Source organism: Crotalus tigris, unplaced genomic scaffold, assembly GCF_016545835.1.
Source record: "Crotalus tigris isolate CLP2741 ecotype Arizona unplaced genomic scaffold, ASM1654583v1 scf7180000022970.308977840:1548163, whole genome shotgun sequence".
NCBI lineage: Eukaryota > Metazoa > Chordata > Lepidosauria > Squamata > Viperidae > Crotalus > Crotalus tigris.
The window spans coordinates 369,250-388,752 of record NW_024099557.1 but is presented as its reverse complement, the minus strand read 5'-3'; the positions used below and the strand labels follow the sequence as shown (position 1 = coordinate 388,752).

The 19,503-nt window shown below is 47.2% G+C and overlaps 1 protein-coding gene across 4 annotated transcripts in view; it reads left to right on the top strand.

Moving 5' to 3' along the window:
* NCLN (nicalin) overlaps nucleotides 1-19,503 on the top strand; it is a 31,691-nt gene that overhangs the window by 6,666 nt on the left and 5,522 nt on the right. For 2 of the 4 annotated variants that reach the window (XM_039319292.1, XM_039319291.1), the window contains exons 2-10: nucleotides 807-997; nucleotides 4,058-4,202; nucleotides 6,452-6,546; nucleotides 7,885-7,965; nucleotides 13,087-13,190; nucleotides 13,299-13,387; nucleotides 14,721-14,860; nucleotides 16,400-16,590; nucleotides 19,217-19,304. In XM_039319292.1, coding sequence (XP_039175226.1) covers nucleotides 807-997; nucleotides 4,058-4,202; nucleotides 6,452-6,546; nucleotides 7,885-7,965; nucleotides 13,087-13,190; nucleotides 13,299-13,387; nucleotides 14,721-14,860; nucleotides 16,400-16,590; nucleotides 19,217-19,304 — 1,124 coding nt within the window. The remainder of the gene's footprint in view (nucleotides 1-806; nucleotides 998-4,057; nucleotides 4,203-6,451; nucleotides 6,547-7,884; nucleotides 7,966-13,086; nucleotides 13,191-13,298; nucleotides 13,388-14,720; nucleotides 14,861-16,399; nucleotides 16,591-19,216; nucleotides 19,305-19,503) is intronic. The other 2 variants (XM_039319295.1, XM_039319293.1) reach the window with 1 other exon arrangement.

The following is a 19,503-nucleotide window of genomic DNA, read 5'->3' as shown; positions in this document are numbered from 1 at the left end:
AGCTTGACTCCCTCTTCTTTGGGGCAGCCCCTGAGATATTGGAAGACTGCTATCATGTCCCCCCTCATCCTTCTCTTCATTAAACTAGACATGCCCAATTCCAGCAACCGTTCCTTATTTGTCAGCGCTGTGCTTTCTAGTTCTCATTTTTCTCTCTTTTCAAAAGCAGCCTTTAGTTTTTTCTGCACTGAAATTTACTAGGTATGCCTTCCACCACCTCACCTGGTTATTTTTCCTAGTTCACCTCCCAGCTCTGCCGTTCTATGTGTTTCAGCCAGTTGGTGTTAGCTCTTCAACACAGTTTTAGCACTGTTCAGAATAGAGCAATTTTGAAATAGTTATTTAATATCCGCTGATAGTTGGGCTCTCTTTTAATGCATCCTTCAAAATACTCGTGTACATTTTGGGTCCAAGGTCCCTTATAACAACAACTACTACTACTACTACTACTACTACTACTACTATTACTACTACTACTACTACTACTACTACTACTACTACTACTACTTATTATTATTATTATTTTATTTTATTATTATTACATGGATTACTTTTCTTTTGAAGATGTTTTTGGGGGGATTTTTTTGGGTCAGTTTACATACATGCATGCACTCATGTCTACGCACCTTCGCAACATATTGGTCCAGCCCTCCACAACAGTCCTAGTTTCTTGTGTGACACCCCCCCCCTTTGGAAAATTAATTGTCCCAGCCCTGCCCAAGAGCTTCAGTTTTCCTGGCAAAAGCCGCCCCTTTCTGTGGATCCAAGCTCCCAAACCGCTGAAGCCTCTCCTTTGCTTTTCACAGGAACCCGGAATGCTGTGTTAAACACCGAGGCGCGCACCGTAGAGGCAGATGTGCTAAGCCGCCGCTGTGTGATGATGCGGCTGGTGGACTTCTCCTACGAACAGTATCAGAAAGCGCTTCGCCAGTCAGCCGGCGCGGTGGTGATCATCCTGCCGCACAACATGGCATCGGTGCCTCAGGATGTTATCCGGGTAAGTCTCCTTTTCTGAGCAAGGGTGACAAGGGCTAAATCTAAGAGGGACGCTGGTTCTCTCCTGCGGTGTTGCCTTCCACCGTGTGTAAAGCCAGACCCTGCGTCTTTTGTTCGAACAAAACCTGATCTCGGAATCCTAGTGGACAATCACTTAAATATAAGCCAGCCGTGTGCTGCAGCAGCCAAAAAAGCCAACACAGTGCTAGGCTGCATTAACAGAGGGATAGAATCAAGATCACGTGAAGTGTTAATACCACTTTACAAGGCCTTGGTAAGGCCACACTTGGAATACAGCATCCAGTTTTGGTCACCACGATGTAAAAAAGATGTTGGGACTCTAGAAACTAGAGTAAGAGAAGAGCAACAAAGATGATTAGGGGACTGGAGGCTAAAACATATAAGGAATGATTGCCGGAATTGGGTATGTCTAGTTTAATGAAGAGAAGGACGAGGGGAGACAGGATAGAGGTATTCCAGTATCTCAGGGGCTGCCCCAAAGAAGAGGGAGTCAAGCTATTCTCCAAAGCACCTGGAGGCAGGACAAGAAGCAACAGATGGAAACTAAATCAAGGAGAGAAGCAACCTGGAACTAAGGAGAAACTTCCTGACAGTGAGAACAATTAACCAGTGGAACAACCTGCCTCCAGAAGCGGTGAATGCTCCAACCCTGGAAGTTTTTAAGAAGAGACTGGACAGCCATTTGTCTGAAATGGTATAGGGTTTCCTGCCTGAGTAAGGGGTTGGACTAGATGACCTCCAAGGTCCCTTCCAACTTTATTAATATTAATATTATATTTGAGCCATGCTGGTTTTCATCACAGTAAGACGATCACAACTGGGAGCCAGAATTTCCTTTGCTAAGGAAATAGTTAATTGTCGTTAAGTGTGTCACGCCCGATTTTACAACTTTTGGCCACGGTTTTTAAGCGAATCACTGCAGTGGTCATTAAGTGAACCATGCAGTCATTAAGCAAATCTGACATTCCCTCACTAACTTGGTCGGGAGCAACCTGGGAAGGTTGCAGATGGCGATCAGGTGATCCTGTAAACGTCGTAAACACAAGTGCACAATTTTGCCAAGTGCACAATTTTGAACATTTTGGGGTGCTGCAGAGGATAGGGTCGTAACTTTCAACGGTCACTAAATGAGTGGCTGTAAGTTGAAGACTATTTGTCATGGCAAGCAAGGCTCCTCATTTAAAGCTGTGGCCATTACTAAATTTATAATCCATTCTTCCCCCAGAGTTGAAGCACAAAAGAGAATCCAGTTTAGTTAAAAAACAAAACAAAACCCTTACAAACTCCTTCAAATTAACCCCCACCCTTATAATTTTCTAATTAATTTTTAATCTTCATTCATTCATAAAAATGCAAAATCCCATGTGCCATATCTCAGCACACAGGATGTGCTTGTCTCGTTCTATCACCCTCCAAATAGGTTCCCCCTGTTTGCCTAGGCTTTTATTCTACAGACCAACAGGTGTTCAACCTTCACACCAACACCAATTGGACATCTGGAACTCACTGCCACAAGTATTGAAGGCGGGGGACCAAAATGTTTAACAAAAGCAATTTAAATCTCTAGTTGAAGGAAATTGTCTATCAATGGGCTATCATCAAGATGCTGGCCTTCCTACTCACATATTGATCAGGAGAATCAAATACCCCTTTCCCCATTTATATCGGAGCTATTTATTCACATTCACATCTCAGTTGAGACCAGTCTATTTAGAAAAGGGGTCTTCAAACTTGGCCACTTTAAGACTCGTGGACTTCCAACTCCCAGAATTCCTCAGCCAGCCCTGAGGGTTGGCTGAGGAATTCTGGGAGTTGGAAGTCCACGAGTCTTAAAGTGGCCAAGTTTGAAGACCCCTGAATTAGATGGACTGTTTATATAAGTTTGCATCACTTTACACATCTGCATTTCTCCACACCACAAACCGCACAGTCCTGTTTTCCTCACACAGAAGCCATTAACGCAGTTCGGTTTTCCTCAGAGTTTAAAACGTGAAGCTGCGCTACAATTCTTCTGTAAATGTACAGGTAGTTCTCGACGTAACAACTCCAATGGAGCCCCAAAGATTTCTGCTGCTGTGCAAGATAGTCGCTAAGGGAGTTTTGCCCCATTTTACGACCTTTCTTCCCTCAGTCGTTAAGTGAATCATTGCAGTTGTTAGTAACCTGGTGGTGAAGTGAACCTGGCTTCCCCCATTGACTTTGCTTGTCAGAAGGTCGCAAAAGGGGAAATCACATAACCCCGGGACACTGCGATTGTCATAAATGTGAGCCGGTTGTCAAGCATCTGAATTTTGACCTCGTGACCTTGGGGATGCTGCAACGGTTGTAAGTGTGAAAAACGGTCCTAAGTCACTTTTTTTCAGTGCCACTGTAACTTTAAACGGTCACTAAGCAAATGGTTGTAAGTTGAGAACTATCTGCAGTGGATTCTTTGCAAGGGCCCAGTCATTAAGAGCTGTCAGTCAGTGGAATGGGTTAGCCCAGGGGTAGGCAACCTTGGCTTTTATGACTCGGGGACTGTATTATTTTATTGTTTTATTGTTAGATGATTGTTTTAATTTTGTACACCGCCCTGAGTCCTTTGGGATTGGGCGGCATATGAATAAAAATAAATAAATAAATAAACTCCCAGAATTCCTGAGCCAGCCACGCTGAGGGGAAAGGGAGAGGTTTCCAAGCTGAGCCTTGCTGGCTCAGGAATTCTGGGAGTTGAAGTCCACAAGTCATAAAAGGGCCCAGTTTGAAGACCCCTGGTATAGACATACACCCTTACATATAAGTAACACACACACACACACACACACACACACACACACACACACACACATATTTAAGTTTTCAGACAGGCTGGATTGTCATTTGTTGGAGGTGACGTAGTGCCCCGTTTCTCAAGCCTGACCACTTTATAATGCCCCTTCCCCGCAGTTGAACTCCCAGAGTTCCCCCAGCCAGCACGACTTCTTCCAACTCCACTATACGACGATAAGCCGTACCCTTCTTGGCAGTGCCAATACTAACTCCCTGTTCTTCTCGCCCGAAGCAATTCATGGAGATTGAGCCAGAGATGTTGGCCATGGAGACCATCGTCCCCGTCTACTTTGCCAAGGAAGACGACGAGCTTCTCTCCATCTATGAGCAGACCCAGACCGCTTCTACGTCGCAAGGCTCAGCTTCGGCTGCTGAAGGTCGGTATTTTGCGAAGTTTGGTTGGGCTTTCCCAGGATGGCCACTCCCGGTACAGACCTCTCCAGAAAAGTCTATTGACTTGGTGGCCTTTTAGCTCAGGACCGTCCTCAGACAAAAGTTTAAAAAAATAAAAATAATTTAAAAACTAAACTGAAACTAAAACCAAAATCAGATAAACTCAAAAGGGCAGACTGAGCAGACCACTAGGTCTTTTTCTGCTGTAGGTTTTCTATGTTTCTGTCCTTTAAAAAAAAAAAAAATGAATAGGCTTCTTTTTGACTTGCATGGAATATAGTCTTCGACTTACGACTGGCGGCTTAGTGACCGTTTGAAGTTACAACGGACTTCCCCAGGGCTACTTACTCTAAGTTCCGACGATTTCCCCCTATAGTCAGGTGGTTGCATTTGGCCTACTGGGCAATCAGCTTAAATTTATATCCATTTACAGCACCCTATTAGGATGGGGGGGGGGGGTTTGCCCCAATTTGGCATTTGCTTCCATTTTCGGGTGAAAAATGCCTATGGTGGAAAACACCCATCGCAAAAAGCTTGTAAAATCGGGCAAGCTCACAAGGGGAGGCGCTTAACAGCCGGCATGATTTATGATCATAATTCTGGACTCCGCCACAGTTGTAAGTCATAAGTCGAGGATTCTCTGCAGGAGCTCATAGCTGAAGCATTTGCAACACGTGTAGAAGCTCTTGATGTCAGTTCTGAATCAGGCGACTCTTTGCTGCGTGTAGCTACAGCTCTACACTTTTTAGAAGAAAAATATACTGCTCAAAAAAATAAAGGGAACACAAACGTATAGGATCCTATACGTTTGTGTTCCCTTTCTTTTTTTGAGCAGTATATATTTTCTTACCTGTTTCCTTATAGTGTTAAGGAATTGTAACTCATCCTTTTGATAACAGGATTCTGTTGCACAGATTACTTGTCATTGATTGTTCCCTGGGCACTTTTATTATACCTCCACGGGATAGTGTTTATTATTACATTCATATTCCCCCTCACTAATCGAGTAAATCTGAGCAGCGTAACTATACTTTATCTACATTAGCCACATAATACATTATGTAGTTAATGAACGGGATATGTATGTTGACAGAAAAATAGCGTATTAAATCAGCAAATTGGAAAGATGACTGGTTCTCAAGCGTGGTTAATGGGACGCAGCGCACGTACATTTGTTAAATTGCTTTTGCGTTTTATATAATTATCTTTAAAACAGAAACCAGGTAGATGGCATAGAGCAGTTGGCAACTTTAAGATGTGTGGACTTCAACTCCCAGGATTCCCCAGCCAACATTCATGTTAGAACGTGAAGGATTTAATATTTTAGAATAGATGACTGATTTTTAATCGAGTTCTAACTCACATTTTGATGAGACGATTACTTTTCCTGATTTACTGATTTTCATTTGTTACTTTTGATTGTTAGGATTTTTTTTTTTTGAGATTTTATTAGTAGTGTTTACTTAATAGATCAACGTATTTGTTTACTAATTGTTTTTAATATGTTACAGTTTAAGTTTTGTTAAAAATGGTTGAATATGATATTTACTCATTATTATGATCCGGACGGTTGCTTCTTTGTTGAAATATGTGATTGTACCTATCCTTATTTTACCCTAATTCCTTATTTCCTTCCCCTCCCCCTTTCCTTTTACCCCTCTCTTTACCATACCTGTATTGTTCCTATTTTTCCTCACCTATATAAATTTAATAAAATTTTGTTAAAAAAGAAAAAGAAAAGAAGAATCCCAGGAGGCAACTGGACTTCCTTTGTTTTTCTTTGAAGACATTTCGCTTCTCAGCCAAGAAGCTTCTTCAGCGTTGACTGGACCTTCCCTTCCCCACCATCCAGTCAGAGCTGGATGAGAAGCCAAACGTCTTCAAAGAAAAATAAGAAAGTCCACTTGCCTCCTGAACAAAGCACCTTTGGGACACAGATGTTAAGCAGAGCTGCCTTCCTTATTGACTTTGCTTGTCAGAAGGTCACAGAAGGGGTTCGGGTGACTCCAGGACGTTGCAACCGTCATAAACACGTGCCAGTTGCCAAGCGTCCGAATTTTGGTCTCGTGACCACGGGGGAGGCAGCAAACGGTCGTAAACGTGAAAAACAGCCCTAAGTCACTTTTTTTCCCCCAGGACCATCGTAATTTGAACGGTCCCTAAATGAACGGTTGTAAGTTGAGGGCTGCCTGTCTTAGTTCCTTTCTTTTAAACCCTCTTTTTTCCTTCCTAGTCCTTCTGCACACCGCGACGGCCAACGGCTTCCAGATGGTGACCAGTGGAGCTCAGAGTAAAGCCGTCAACGATTGGCTCATCACGAGTATAGAAGTGAGTTTGGGGAGGTTTTTTTCTTTTTTGGGGGGGGGGGACACGGTGGTATTTTTTTCTAGGCCGGGGTCCTTCCTGCGATTTGCAAAGCCGGAATCTTCCCGGCATCTGCACTCGGGCCCTGCTAAGCTAAGATCGTTCAAAGGCACATTATTAGCCGGAGTGCTGAGCAGATGGTTTTCCGAGGCCCTTGAATTTTAAGAAGCAACTGGAAGGAGGGACTTCGGTTTATTTTGGAAGCCAAAACAGTAGGAGACATGGGTTAGAGTAGGGGTCTTCAAACTTGGGCCACTTTAAGCCTTGTGGACTTCAACTCCCAGAATTCCTCAGCCAGGCTGAAGAATTCTGGGAGTTGAAGTCCACAAGGCTTAAAGTGACCGAGTTTGAAGACCCCTGTGTTAGAGCTTTCATTAGGAGGGCTGGCCTTCTTGGAACAGCCTTGCCTGGTTGAGCTACCGGAGCAGAGGTCACAGCGAAGGATTTTATTAGGGAAGATACAAGAAGTGTGGGGAGGGTTCTTTTTTTTAAAAAAATAATGTTTTACTAGGTTATTTTTAAACTTCCATCTTTACTGTATTAGTTTTGTAAGTTAATCAAGGTGGTGAACATACATAATACCGCTTCGTCATTATATTGTATTGTATCTTATTTCACATTATTTTATTATTCTCTTTTGATTTGTTTTAATTTATTTTGAATATTTATATTTATTTACTTATTGGATCTATCCAAGATCATCCAGCTGGCTCTCAAGCGTAAGGTGGGACTAGAACTCACCATCTCCCAGTGATTGGCCCACAGTTACCCAGCCATCTTTCATGCCTAAGGCGGAACTAGAACTCACCATCTCCTGGTGATTGGCCCAAAGTCACCCAGCCATCTTTTGTGCCTAAGGCGGGACTAGAACCCCTAGACTCCTGATGATTGGCCCAAAGTCACCCAGCCATCTTTCGTGCCTAAGGCGGGACTAGAACTCCTAGACTCTTGGTGATTGGCCCAAAGTCACCCAGCCATCTTTCGTGCCCAAGGCAGGACTAGAACTCCTAGACTCCTGGTGATTGGTGATTGGCCCAAAGTCACCCAGCCAACTTTCGTGCCTAAGGCGGGACTAGAACTCACAGTCTCCTGGTTTATAACCTGATGCCTTATCCAGCAGAATATACGAAATGAAAGAATCAGGAAAGGAAGCCAGTGTTGGATTTTAAACACATTTAGCCCCTTTTCAACAAGTTTAAAGCCCTGTATATGTCACAGATGTCAATCTTAAAGAGGAAACGTGTCTTGTACTGATCTGGAAGGATGTTGCAGCAGTTCTTACTTTACCTCTTTCCTTACAAGGGGCGGCTGACAGGCCTGGGAGGAGAAGACCTGCCTACCATCGTCCTAGTTGCTCATTATGACTCTTTTGGAGTTGCACCGGTAAGGACTCACTGGCAAAGATCCATGTTTTAGACATTTTCAGTATGATGCAGCTTGGCTCACTGATTTGAGTTCGTAGCGACTGCTGTTTACATTGCTGCCAGTCTTTTGAACAGTACACCTTCTACTTAAAAAAAAGCTTCCATTTTACAGATTTTGGGATGCGACAGACCAAGTTTGGATTGTAGCTACTTTCGCATTCCTGTAAAATACCATTCGTCATTTTAAACGTGTAAAATAGTTAAAACAGAATTTTTTTATTGGCCACGTGGGATTGGACACAACAAGGAGATTTGTCTCTGGTGCATAGGCTTTCAGTGTACGTACAAGCCACCAAATGATAGGCCATCGATCATAAATCGCGGTTACAATCATTAATCGTAAAACAAGTGACAAATCATAAGATACCAATACGAGAAGGCAATAGGAATGATGAGAAAGATGAGAAATAGAATAGCAATACGGTCCTATTACGTGGGTAAATATCTTTAGACCTAAAACAGTGCTATGGGAATTAGATGTTCAGCATATCTATCTATCTATCTATCTATCTATCTATCTATCTATCTATCTATCTATCTATCTATCTATCTATCTATCTATCTATCTATCGAAGAAACCGCACCCACCCCATTGCCGGCATTGGGATAAAAGTTCCAACACGTCATTCCAAGGTCCCTTCCAGCTCCATTTTATATATTAAGTGAACCAGTGGTTCACTATGGGAGCAGTTTTGCTGAAAACCGGAAGTAAATGCTGGGGTGGTTTTTTTTTGGCAAAACTGTCATAAGGTTGCTCAGAGTCACCTTATCAAGAAAATGAATAGCATATAAATTTAATAAATAAAATGTGGTCCTGTGACCAATGGGGCACTGCAAACATCCATAAAGGCAGCCCACTTGCTGAGCGTCCCAAATTTGATCACGTGACTCTGGGGGAAGCACGACGATCGGGACTTTGGATCTGAGTTGTCAGTAACCTCCAGATAAGTCTGTTGTATCTTCGAACGGTCTCTAAGCAACCGTTTGTAAGTTGAGGACTACCTGTACTCTGGTTTCCCCCCCCCCCCGTTTCTATTTTTCAGCCTCTTAGAAGTCTCTCCCCTCTTTCCTCTTCCCAGCAATTTAAAAACGGAGGTCTTATGAAGGGGGTGGGTGGGAGCAACTGTGGCAACTTTGCAACCTGTGGACTTCAACTCCCAGAATCCCTGAGCCAGCTGGCTCAGGGATTCTGGGAGTTGAAATCTATGGGTCGTAAAAAGCTGCCACCGTTGCCTACCCCAGGTTGTCCAGCCCTCCGGGCTCGACATGGACAGGTGGGGGGAGGGCAAGGACAGCGTGCAGGGCGGAGAAGGACAGCGGCAGCCAGCACCAGCAAGCCCACCTGCTTCAGTCTGTTGGAGTCCTCGGCCGCCGAGCGGCTGACGAGCTGGCCGCATGCCTACTGGTGGTCCTGGTGGCGTCCTTTGGCCGCCAAACAGCTGACGGACCGCCGGCTCATTAATAGGCCGGGGAGCGCCGGTAGAGCGGCCGCCGAAGAGCTGACGGACAGCTGATGTGGCGGCTGTATTCGGAACCGAGGAACGGCTGGGATCGGAGGCTGCTGAAGCTGGCTGGGACGAGGACGCGCGGAGCGGAAAGGCTTCTGGGCGTTGCAGCTGACCCTTTGAGCCTACACGTTCGGATGTTGCTTAGGTGGGTGGGGGTGGTGGAATTATTTAGCCTGTGTGTATATAAAGCACTCCGGACTTTGATATCAGAGTATCCTTGTAACTGCATGCCAGAGATTCCTGAGGTAAACCAACCGCCACCTGTGAACTAGACGGCTCCGTGTCTTTCTTGCCAGGGGTGAGGTGAGAATCTTTGACCCAGGTCTTATGGATGGAGCCCTGCCTAAACCAAGGCTGATTCCTGATCGGTCCCCTTGAACTCCAGTGGCCTCAACAGGTGGGGAGGAATTAAGACCTAGCCGTCAAGATAATTTGCAGGATAGGAGTGTGTACAGAATGGAAAATATGTTCTGTTCCTAATCTTAAATAAACTGTTTATCTGCTGAATGTTCTGCCAAGCTGCTGTACTCCGGCAGTAAAAAAAACCAGGAGTGTTTTACTTGATCTGGTTTTGGGAGCAAGACCCGCCTCACGGCTGTTGCCAGTTGTGTATGTCTTGCACTGCTCCTCTGGCTGGCCCCTAGGCTTGCAACCCCATCTCCCCAGCCTCCCTTGATGTGCCATTGTTAAGGGGGAAAAAAACCCCATCCTTGTTTCTTTCCTGCTTTTATTTATTTTTCCCAGTCACGATTCAGCCTGGTGGGGGCCTGATTTGTTGTTGTTTTTTTCCCCCCATCCATGCACACAAAATATCCAGAAGAAATTCCTGGACTTCGTTTCACACCCGGACACCTTCCCCCTTCTCAGAAACCAGCATACTTTGTGCACAGAACGTTTTGCACATCCCAACGTTCTGTTTTGCGTTTCTGATTTGTATACCAAAACGAACAAGAGTGCCCTTTCTCTAATAAAGGTAGTCCTCGACTTACAACAGTTCGTTTAGTGACTGTTCAACAGCACAAACAGCCCTGAAAAAAGGGATGTAGGACCGTTTTTCACACTTACAACCGTCGCAGCATCCCCCACGGTCACATGATCAGAATTCAGAGACTTGGCAACTGGCTCATATTTACGATGGTTGCTAGTGTCCTGGGGATCATGTGATCCCCTTTTGCGACCTTCTGACAAGCAGAGTCAGTGAGGAAGGCCAGCTTCACTTAGCCATGTTACTAATTAAACAACTGCAGTGATTCCTTTAACAACTGGGGCAAGGAAGGTTGTAAAATGGGGCAAAATTTACCTCACGACAATAATTTTGGACTCAGTTGTTGTCAGGGCTTTTTTTTTTTGTCATAGAACGCCCAGAACGGAGTTCCGGCACCTTTTTGGGATGGAACCTTGTAGGGTAGGCAAGGCAGGTTGTATGACATGTGTGAGTTCCGGCACCTTTATTTTTTTAGAAAAAAAGCACCGAGGCCAGGCATGTTAATTATAGGTAGCCCTTGACTTACGACCAGTTGCTTAGCAGTCACTACAATGGACTTTCCATTCCCCGCCCAAAAAGATAGGACCGACAATCCCCATCCCCCTACGTCAGGGGTAGGCAACCTTGGCTCTTTTATGACTCGTGGACTTTAACTCCCAGAATTCCTGAGCCAGCCAGGCTGAGGGGAAAGAGAGAGATTTCCAAGCTGAGCCATGCTGGCTCAGGAATTTTGGGAGTTGAAGTCCACGAGTCATGAAGGGACCATAGTTCCTCCATGCTGGCTCAGAAATTCTGGGAGTTGAAGTCCACGAGTCATAAAAGAGCCAAGGCTGCCTACCCCTGATCTAGGTCTGTCTGTCTGTCTGTCTGTCTGTCTGTCTGTCTATCTATCTATCTATCTATCTATCTATCTATCTATCTATCTATCTATCTATCTATCTATCTATCTATCATCTAGGTGAGGAATAGGCAACCTTGGTTCTTTTATGACTCATGGACTTCAACTCCCAGAATTCCTGAGCCAGTATGAGGGAAACCTTGCCCCTTTTATGACTCGTGGACTTCAACTCCCAGAATTCCTGAGCCAGCCATGCTGAGGCGAAAGGGAGAGGTTTCCAAGCTGAGCCATGCTGGCTCAGGAATTCTGGGAGTTGAAGTCCATGAGTCATAAAAGAGCCGAGGTTGCCTACCCCTGCTGACTCGGTTCCCATCGATTGCCTTCCTTGAATTTCTGAATTTTTAAGGCTTCTGGGTCCAGTGGACGTCTGGATGAATGAAACTCTTGTGCCCTCCGTGTGGACGGGCTTTAATTCGCTTGCTGTCTGCAGCGTCCTTCGCGCACACTCTCTCTTCCTGCCCTTCCCATCTCTTTATGTCCACATTTTGTCCCAGCTTGGCCACTTTTAAGATAGGTGGACTTCAGCTCCCAGAATGGTTCCGTCATCGGGGAGTTGAAGCCCACAAGTGCCGGCTCAGGCATTCGGGGAGTTGAAGTCCCCACTTCTTCAAAGTCAGATTTGGGAAACGTTCGCTCTCCGTTCCCAAATATCCTGCTTGGCAACGCTGTGACAATTGAGTAGTTGACCAACCAGTTGAGTAGTCCTCGACTTACGACCGGTTGAGTAGTCCTCGATTTACGACCGGTTGGGGGTCGCGGCATTAAAAAGGTTGAGAACCAGTGATGTAGAAGCTTCCGTAGCAATTGCAGCTGTGTGTGAACTGAAGGCCAGCGTGAGATAAAGTTTTGGCGGGCTGAGAAGTTGGGAGGAGAGCCCGGGTCTTGGATTAATTGGTGAATGTGAAAGGCTGGGAATTGCAACTTGTTACTTTGTATCTGGGGGAATTCTGGGAGTTGAAGTCCACCAATCCTTTAAAGGGCCAAGGTTGAAGACCCCTGCACTCCAGTTTTGAGAGACAGAGATGATGGAATCACCTCTTATTTGCTAAAGATAATGGAACTATTTAGGAATACGACCCAGCAGGACTCTGAGAACCGTAACATACGTGTGGACTTCAACTCCCAGAATTCCCTAGCCAGGCACGCCGGCAGTGTTGACACTGTAGTCTTGGGTTCAACTATGTAAGTGCCAATACTTTGTGTCTTGAATAAAATCTTCTTTAAGGAAGACATCTTTGCCTTGAAGTTCTTTTAATTGGTTTCATCTATCGCAGTGGTTCTCAACCTTTTTAATGCCGTGACCCCCCAACCGGTCGTAAGTCGAGGACTACTCAACCGGTCGTAAGTCGAGGACTACTCAACTGGTGCAGCACCGTTTGCAGAATGGGACTTTTGGCGGGCTCAGCAGGGCAGAGACAGCCTGGACAATTCCTATTGGCTTTTGAAAGCCAATAGAATTAGACTATTCAAGAGAGTCTATTCTATTGGCTGTCAAAGGCCAATAGAATAAAAGGGAGTAGCACAGCTAAGGAAAAGGGGGAAAAACATGGCGGACTGCGTTGTTTGGCGACCCCCTTGAAATGGTCGTTCGACCCCAAATGGGGTCCCAACCCACAGGTTGAGAACCACTGATCTATCGGGACCACGACACTGCTCAGCCTTGGCTAAAGACCTTCTTTTGTCTTCCAGTGGCTGTCCCACGGGGCTGACTCCAATGGCAGTGGGGTTGCGGTACTCTTAGAACTCGCCCGGTTGTTCTCCCGGCTCTACACATACAAGAGGACCCACGCCGCGTAAGAACGGGACCGGCTTTGGGGTAGGGAAACCCAAACAAGGTGAGATGGTGGATACGCATTTCCCCAATAGAAATGCACCCCTTCGCCTCTCTCTTCTCTGCACAGGTACAACTTGCTGTTCTTTGCCTCCGGAGGCGGCAAGTTTAACTATCAGGGAACGAAGCGGTGGCTGGAAGACAACCTGGACCACACAGGTGTGAACGGAGATGATTGCATTCTTTATATACGTTTGGAGTTTATGGGGAAAAGTCTGGCCTCGCTTATGAAATAGCCAAAGAGAGGAAAGGGGCTGTTGGACAGACACCTGGCAACCTGCTTTAAGTGGCAGCAGTGGTGGGATTCAGCCGGTTCTCACCGGTTCGGGAGAACCGGTAGCTAAATTTACCTGAATTCGGAGAACTGGCTGGCTTCCAGAAGTCCCATCTAGACCTCGGAGGCCTGGAGGAGGCCTCCCAGGCCTAAAACAGCCCACCGGTGTGTGGATACCACTTCTGGAAGTCCGTTCTAGGCCTCCCAGGCCTAAAACAGCCCACCGGAAGTGTGTGGATGCCACTTCTGGAAGTCCGTTCTAGGCCTCCCAGGCCTAGAACAGCCCACTGGAAGTGTGTGGATGCCATTTCCGGAAGTCCGTTCTAGGCCTCGGAGGCCCAGGCCTGCATCAAATCTGAGAACCGGTTGTTCAGGTATTTGAATCCCACCACTGAGAAGAGGGCATAGCTTGGCCTATATTAGCTCTTAATGGGCCTGGCGACAATCCTCGCTTTTCATCATTGTTTATTCATTTAATTCGATTTTTATGGCCGCCCATCTCGCCAGGATGAGTCTGGGTGGCTGACGATAGGCTAAAGCAGGCGTGGGGAACCTTGGCTCTTTTATGACTCGTGGACTTCAACTCCCAGAATTCCTGAGCCAGCCACGCTGAAGGGAAAGGGAGAGGTTTCCAAGCTGAGCCATGGCTGGCTCAGGAATTCTGGGAGTTGAAGTCCATGAGTGCTGTTTAAAAACTCATTTTCTGGAACATTCTTCCCCCTAAAATCAATCCTGCAGGCGTTCCATAAACCTAAAAGACCTGCCTCTGTGCCCAGGTTTCTTGGTGTGTGTTCACAGGCACAGGTAGTCCTCGACTTAACAAGCCACAGTTGACCCCCCAATTTTTGCCACTTAACATTGGTTAAGTGAATTTTGCCCCATTTCCTGCCTCAGCTGTCAAGTGAAACACTGCAGTTGGTAAGTTAGGAACACAGTTGTTAAGTGGATCTGCCTTTCCCATTGATTTTGCTCACCAGAAGGTCGCAAAAAGAGGATCATGTGACACCCCCTCAGGACACTCCAACTGTTATAAGTGTGAGTCCGTTGTCAAGCGTCCGAATGCGTATCCCGTGACCATGGGGGATGCTGCCACAGTCCTAAGTGTGACAGACCATCCTAAGTCCCTTTTTTCGGTGCCTTAGTGACTTTGAACCGTCACTAAGCAAACTGTTGAAAGTTGAGGACTACCTGTCATTGTGTAGCCTTCTCTGATTCCAGATTTCAGTCTGCTGCAGGATAATGTGGCGTTTGTCCTCTGCCTGGACACTCTGGGGAGAGGGAGCAGCCTCCACCTACATGTCTCAAAGCCCCCCAAGGAAGGGACTCTTCAGCACACCTTTCTGAAGGAGCTGGAACAGGTAAAGGGGGAGCTGGGACCCCTTTGGGAGGAGGGCTGGGGTGGCTGCCCTCTTCCCCAGCCTGGGCTGGCGGAGTTTCCGTTCCCTCTCTCCTCCCGGAAGCTAGGAAACAAATGGAGGGAGGCAGGTCTCTTCATAGCCAGCATGCTATGATAATCCTCGCCTTACGTCCTTAACGGAGCGCTATCGGTCGTCCTTGGCTTACATCCCTAATGGAGCCCGCCACGGTCATAATGCAGGTCACCTCCATTAGGTTGTTAAACAAAGCAGCATGGTTGTTAAGCGGACCCAGAGTCATTCATTAAGCAAATGCGGTGGTTAAAGCATTTGTCGTAAACGCCGGTTTCGTGGCACCCCCCCCCCCCCGTCATAAATCGCGATCACGCAACTGCAGGACATGGCTGTAAAGGCAGGCCAGTTGCTACAATCGTGTGACCGCTTGGGTGCCCCTTGGAATGTCTGAACCAGGCTGTAAGTGCCTTTTGGAGGGTTCATAACTTTGAACGGTTGCTCAGCAACCCGTCATAAGTCAAGGACTGCCTGTAACGCCGGAGCAATAGCTCCATCTGCTGACACCTTTAAAGAAGAACGAATGCAAAGCTCTTGATCGGGGGTCTTCAACCTTGGCCCTTTGATGACTTGTGAACTTCAACTTCCAGAATTCCGCAGCCAGGCACGCTTTATGTGTTCAAAAATATATTTTAATTATCCTCATCAGCCTTTTATTTCCTTATTTATTTCCTTGGTTCTTCTTCTCCTATTTTTGAAAACATGGTGGTCAAAAACCAGCCAGGATGGCTGCTACAAATATGCATTGGAAACCTTTGGTCTGCATCTGTTTATCAAAGTCGGTTTCCATCCCATGGCTGCCATTTTGACTTTTTTGACCCCCCCCTTCCCAGCAGATGAAAATGAGTGGTTGTAGTAAGCAGTTTAAGGGTGTCACACAAGAAACCTCATTCCCCCGTAAATCAACTCATTTATTTCACAATAGAATAGAGCTAGAAGGCACCTTGGAGGTCTTCTAGTCCAGCCCCCTGCTCAAGCAGGAGAACCCATACCATCTCAGACAAGTGACTATCTGGCCTCTTCTTAAAAATCTCCAGTGATGGAGCGCCCACGATTTCTGGTGGCAAGCTCTTCCACTGGTTAATTGTCCTCGCTTTTAGGAAGTTTCTCCTTAATTACAGGTTGCTTCTCTCCTTGACCAGTTTCCAATCATTGTTTCTCATCCTTCCCTCTGGTGCTCTTTTGAATAACCTGACCCTCTCTTCTTTGTGGCAACCCCTCAAATATTGGAACACTGCTATCATGTCTCCCCTATGTCTTCTTTTCTTTAGACTAGCCAAACACAAGTCCCGTAGCCGTTCTTCGTATGTTTTAGCCTCCAGGCCTTGGATCATCTTAGTTGCTCTTCTCTGAATTTTTTAATTTAATAATTCAAGTTGGTTCTGTATTTTTTACGCATCTGTGGCTTCGTCTCTTGACACCTGCACTGCTTCCTCTCTTGACCCTGTGGTCCACCTTCTGTTTCTCCAGGTGGTTGCCCACCATTTCCCAGAGGTGAGGTTCTCCATGGTGCACAAGAAGATCAACCTGGCCGAAGACATGCTGGCCTGGGAGCACGAACGCTTTGCCATCCGCCGCCTCCCAGCCTTCACGGTCTCCCACCTGGAGAGCCATCGCGAAGGCCTGCGCAACAGCATCATGGACGTCAGGTCAGCTGCTGGGTGAGGAGGCTCTGCGCGGGCCGATGCGTCAGCAGAGAGTGAGGTGGGGAGGCCTTGAGCTGCCCCTTATTGTCTGAGAAGTGCCCTCCTCTCCCCTTGAGGCACGTCAGTGTGATGACCCAGGGCACTGGCAAGCCTTCAAACAAAGGAAGACACATACGCCTTCAGCCGCCTCTGGCTGCAAGTAGTTTCACATACAGTCTAATTAGAGGAATTTACTCAAGGCCACGGAGATAACAAGGAATGACACATACAGCATAAACCTAACAAGTCTGTGTGAATTCATGCTTGCCTGAGCAGTTTCCAAAGGGAAGCCCAAATACAATCCGAGATCTTTGAAGATCCAAGCGATGTTGTCAGCTGATCCAAGGGTCAGAGTTTCCTGGTTTCCAAGCAGAAGTCACAACACAGAACAAGAGATCAGCAACAACACACACCAAACTCCAAGGAATCGGCGTTTGTTCCCAACAGATGCCTCTCCCCACAGCGTCTCCTTAAGTCTCAGTCTCCAGGTGTGCCTCGTGGAGAGGGGGCGGGACGCTCTCCTCCCGAGTAGCTGAGCCTGCCTGCGTTGTTCCCTCCTTCTCTCCACTCTCCATGCTCTAGGGCAGTGGTTCTCAACCTGTGGGTCGGGACCCCATTTGGGGTCGAACGACCATTTCACGGGGGTCGCCAAACAACGCAGTCCGCCATTTCCCCCCCCCCCTTTTCCTTAGCTGTGCTACTCCCTTTTATTCTATTGGTTTTGAAAGAATAGAATAGAATAGAATAGACTCTCTTGAATAGAGCCGAGGTGGCGCAGCAGTTAGGGTGCAGTACTGCAGGCCACTTTAGCTGACTGTGTTCAGCAGGTCAGCTAAATCTCACCGGCTCAAGGTTGACTCAGCCTTCCATCCTTCCGGGGTAGGTAAAATGAGGACCCAGATTGTTGGGGGCAATGTAAATATATATATATACATTGCTTACTGGTGTACACCGCTTAGAGAGTGCTTGCACTTAAAGCGGTATATAAGTCTCATAAATAAATAAATAAATAGAGTCTAATTCTATTGGCTTTCAAAAGCCAATAGGAATTGTCCAGGCTGTCTCTGCCCTGCTGAGCCCGCCAAAAGTCCCATTCTGCAAAAGGTGCTGCACCAGTGGAGTAGTCCTCGACTTAACGACCGGTTGAGTAGTCCTCAACTTATGACCGGTTGGGGGATCGCGGCATTAAAAAGGTTGAGAGCCACTGCTCTAGGATCAGGTGAGGGTGGCCCTTGCTCATCGCCTGAACTCTGCCTCTCGTGTTCCTCCTGACCCACTCCTGAAGGGCCCTGGCCTGCCTCGGCCTGCTCTTCCCCACATTCCTCTGAAGCCACAGACCCCTCTCCCTCGGCCTCCACAGGGTCCTGTCCATCAGATTCAGGCTCCAATGGAGGCACGACAGTCAGGGAAACGAGGAGGCCGGAGGCCCGGGTTCGGTTGCTGCTGCTTTCTTTCACCTCTCGAAGATGGGAGGTTGGGAGAAATAAGAAGAGCATCCATTCTGTCTCGTTCCCAAATCTCACCCTTTGGGCCTGGGGGGTGAGCAATTCATTTTCCCAAGAGGCCACGGGAGAAACTGAGACTACTGCAGAGGGCTGAGCCAAGAGGGCTGCGAGGGTGCCTGGCCACGCACGCACGCCCGTAGGTAAATCGGGGGGGGGGGAATCAGAACTAAATGCCAAAAGTCATAAATTGTGGCTAGGGGACCGCAGGACACTGTAAAGGGCCATAACTGCAGGGCCAGTAACTGCAGGCCAGTTACTGAGCATGCAAAATGCAGTCCCACGGTCACAGGAAAGTGGGTGTTCTTACTTTTGAACCAGGTCGGAAGTAGCTTTTAGGAGATCCATTATAAGTCAAGGACTGTGTACACTTACAGAGCAGAGGTCCCCAGTTGGGGATTACCTGGAGCTTTCTGGGAGGTCTGTCCTAACTTCCGTCACTAAGCGACAAGTCGTAAGTTGAGGACTCGCTGTGTAGATTTAATAGTGCAAGTAGTTTGCGTTAGCTGAGAAAGATTTCTGTTTCCTGATAAAGAACAGGAGAAGAAAGAGTCCGATGTGTCTTTCCTAGTTTTTGCAGCCTGACAATTTGGTAGAGCAGGGGTCCCCAACCCCCGGTCCGTGGATCGGTACTGGGCTGCAGCATGCCAACAACCGGTCCGCACAAACAAGCAAAGCCCCATCCATGGGATGCAGGCAGCACACAAAACCACACACTCTCCGGTCTGTGGAAAAACCTCTCCACGGAACCGGTCCCCGGTGCCCAAAAGGTTGGGGACTCTGCTATAGAGCATTAGGATTGTGCATGCTTTGAAAACACAATCCTGGGTGGGGAAAAAAGAGGTGGCTGCTTTAAAGAATTACTACAGCAGCCTTCCCAATACCTCTTCCGAACAGTGTTCAAGGCAAGCACATTCTACAGGTCGCCTGACGAGCTATTCCCCCCCCCCCCCCAGATGTTGATCTGATCGCCTAAACTGGGATCGGTCGCGTGCAGGCCGTGGCTGCAAGCGAAGCGCCGTAGTCTCAGAAGCCTCCCGCCAGCCCCTCCCCTTTCCTAGGAGCCTAGTTCTGACACGACGGCTGTTTTCTTCTTGCAGGCCACGGGTGAACCTCCGGATCCTGACCCGCAACACCCGGATCATTGTAGAGGCTCTGACGAGGGTGATCTACAACTTGACAGAGAAGGTGAGTCTTTTCTTAGGGAGGATAAAATGGCTGCTGGAAACACCTGCAGAGGGTGGAATCGCTCGGTCTGGTGTGCTTCACTCACTTCACTGATCAGGGGATGATGGTCTGTGGGAATGGCCTTGTAGGAGATGACCAGGCTGACTCTGACCAGGCTAAGTTCAGCCCACCTTGAATTCTGCTGACTTATACTCCTGCC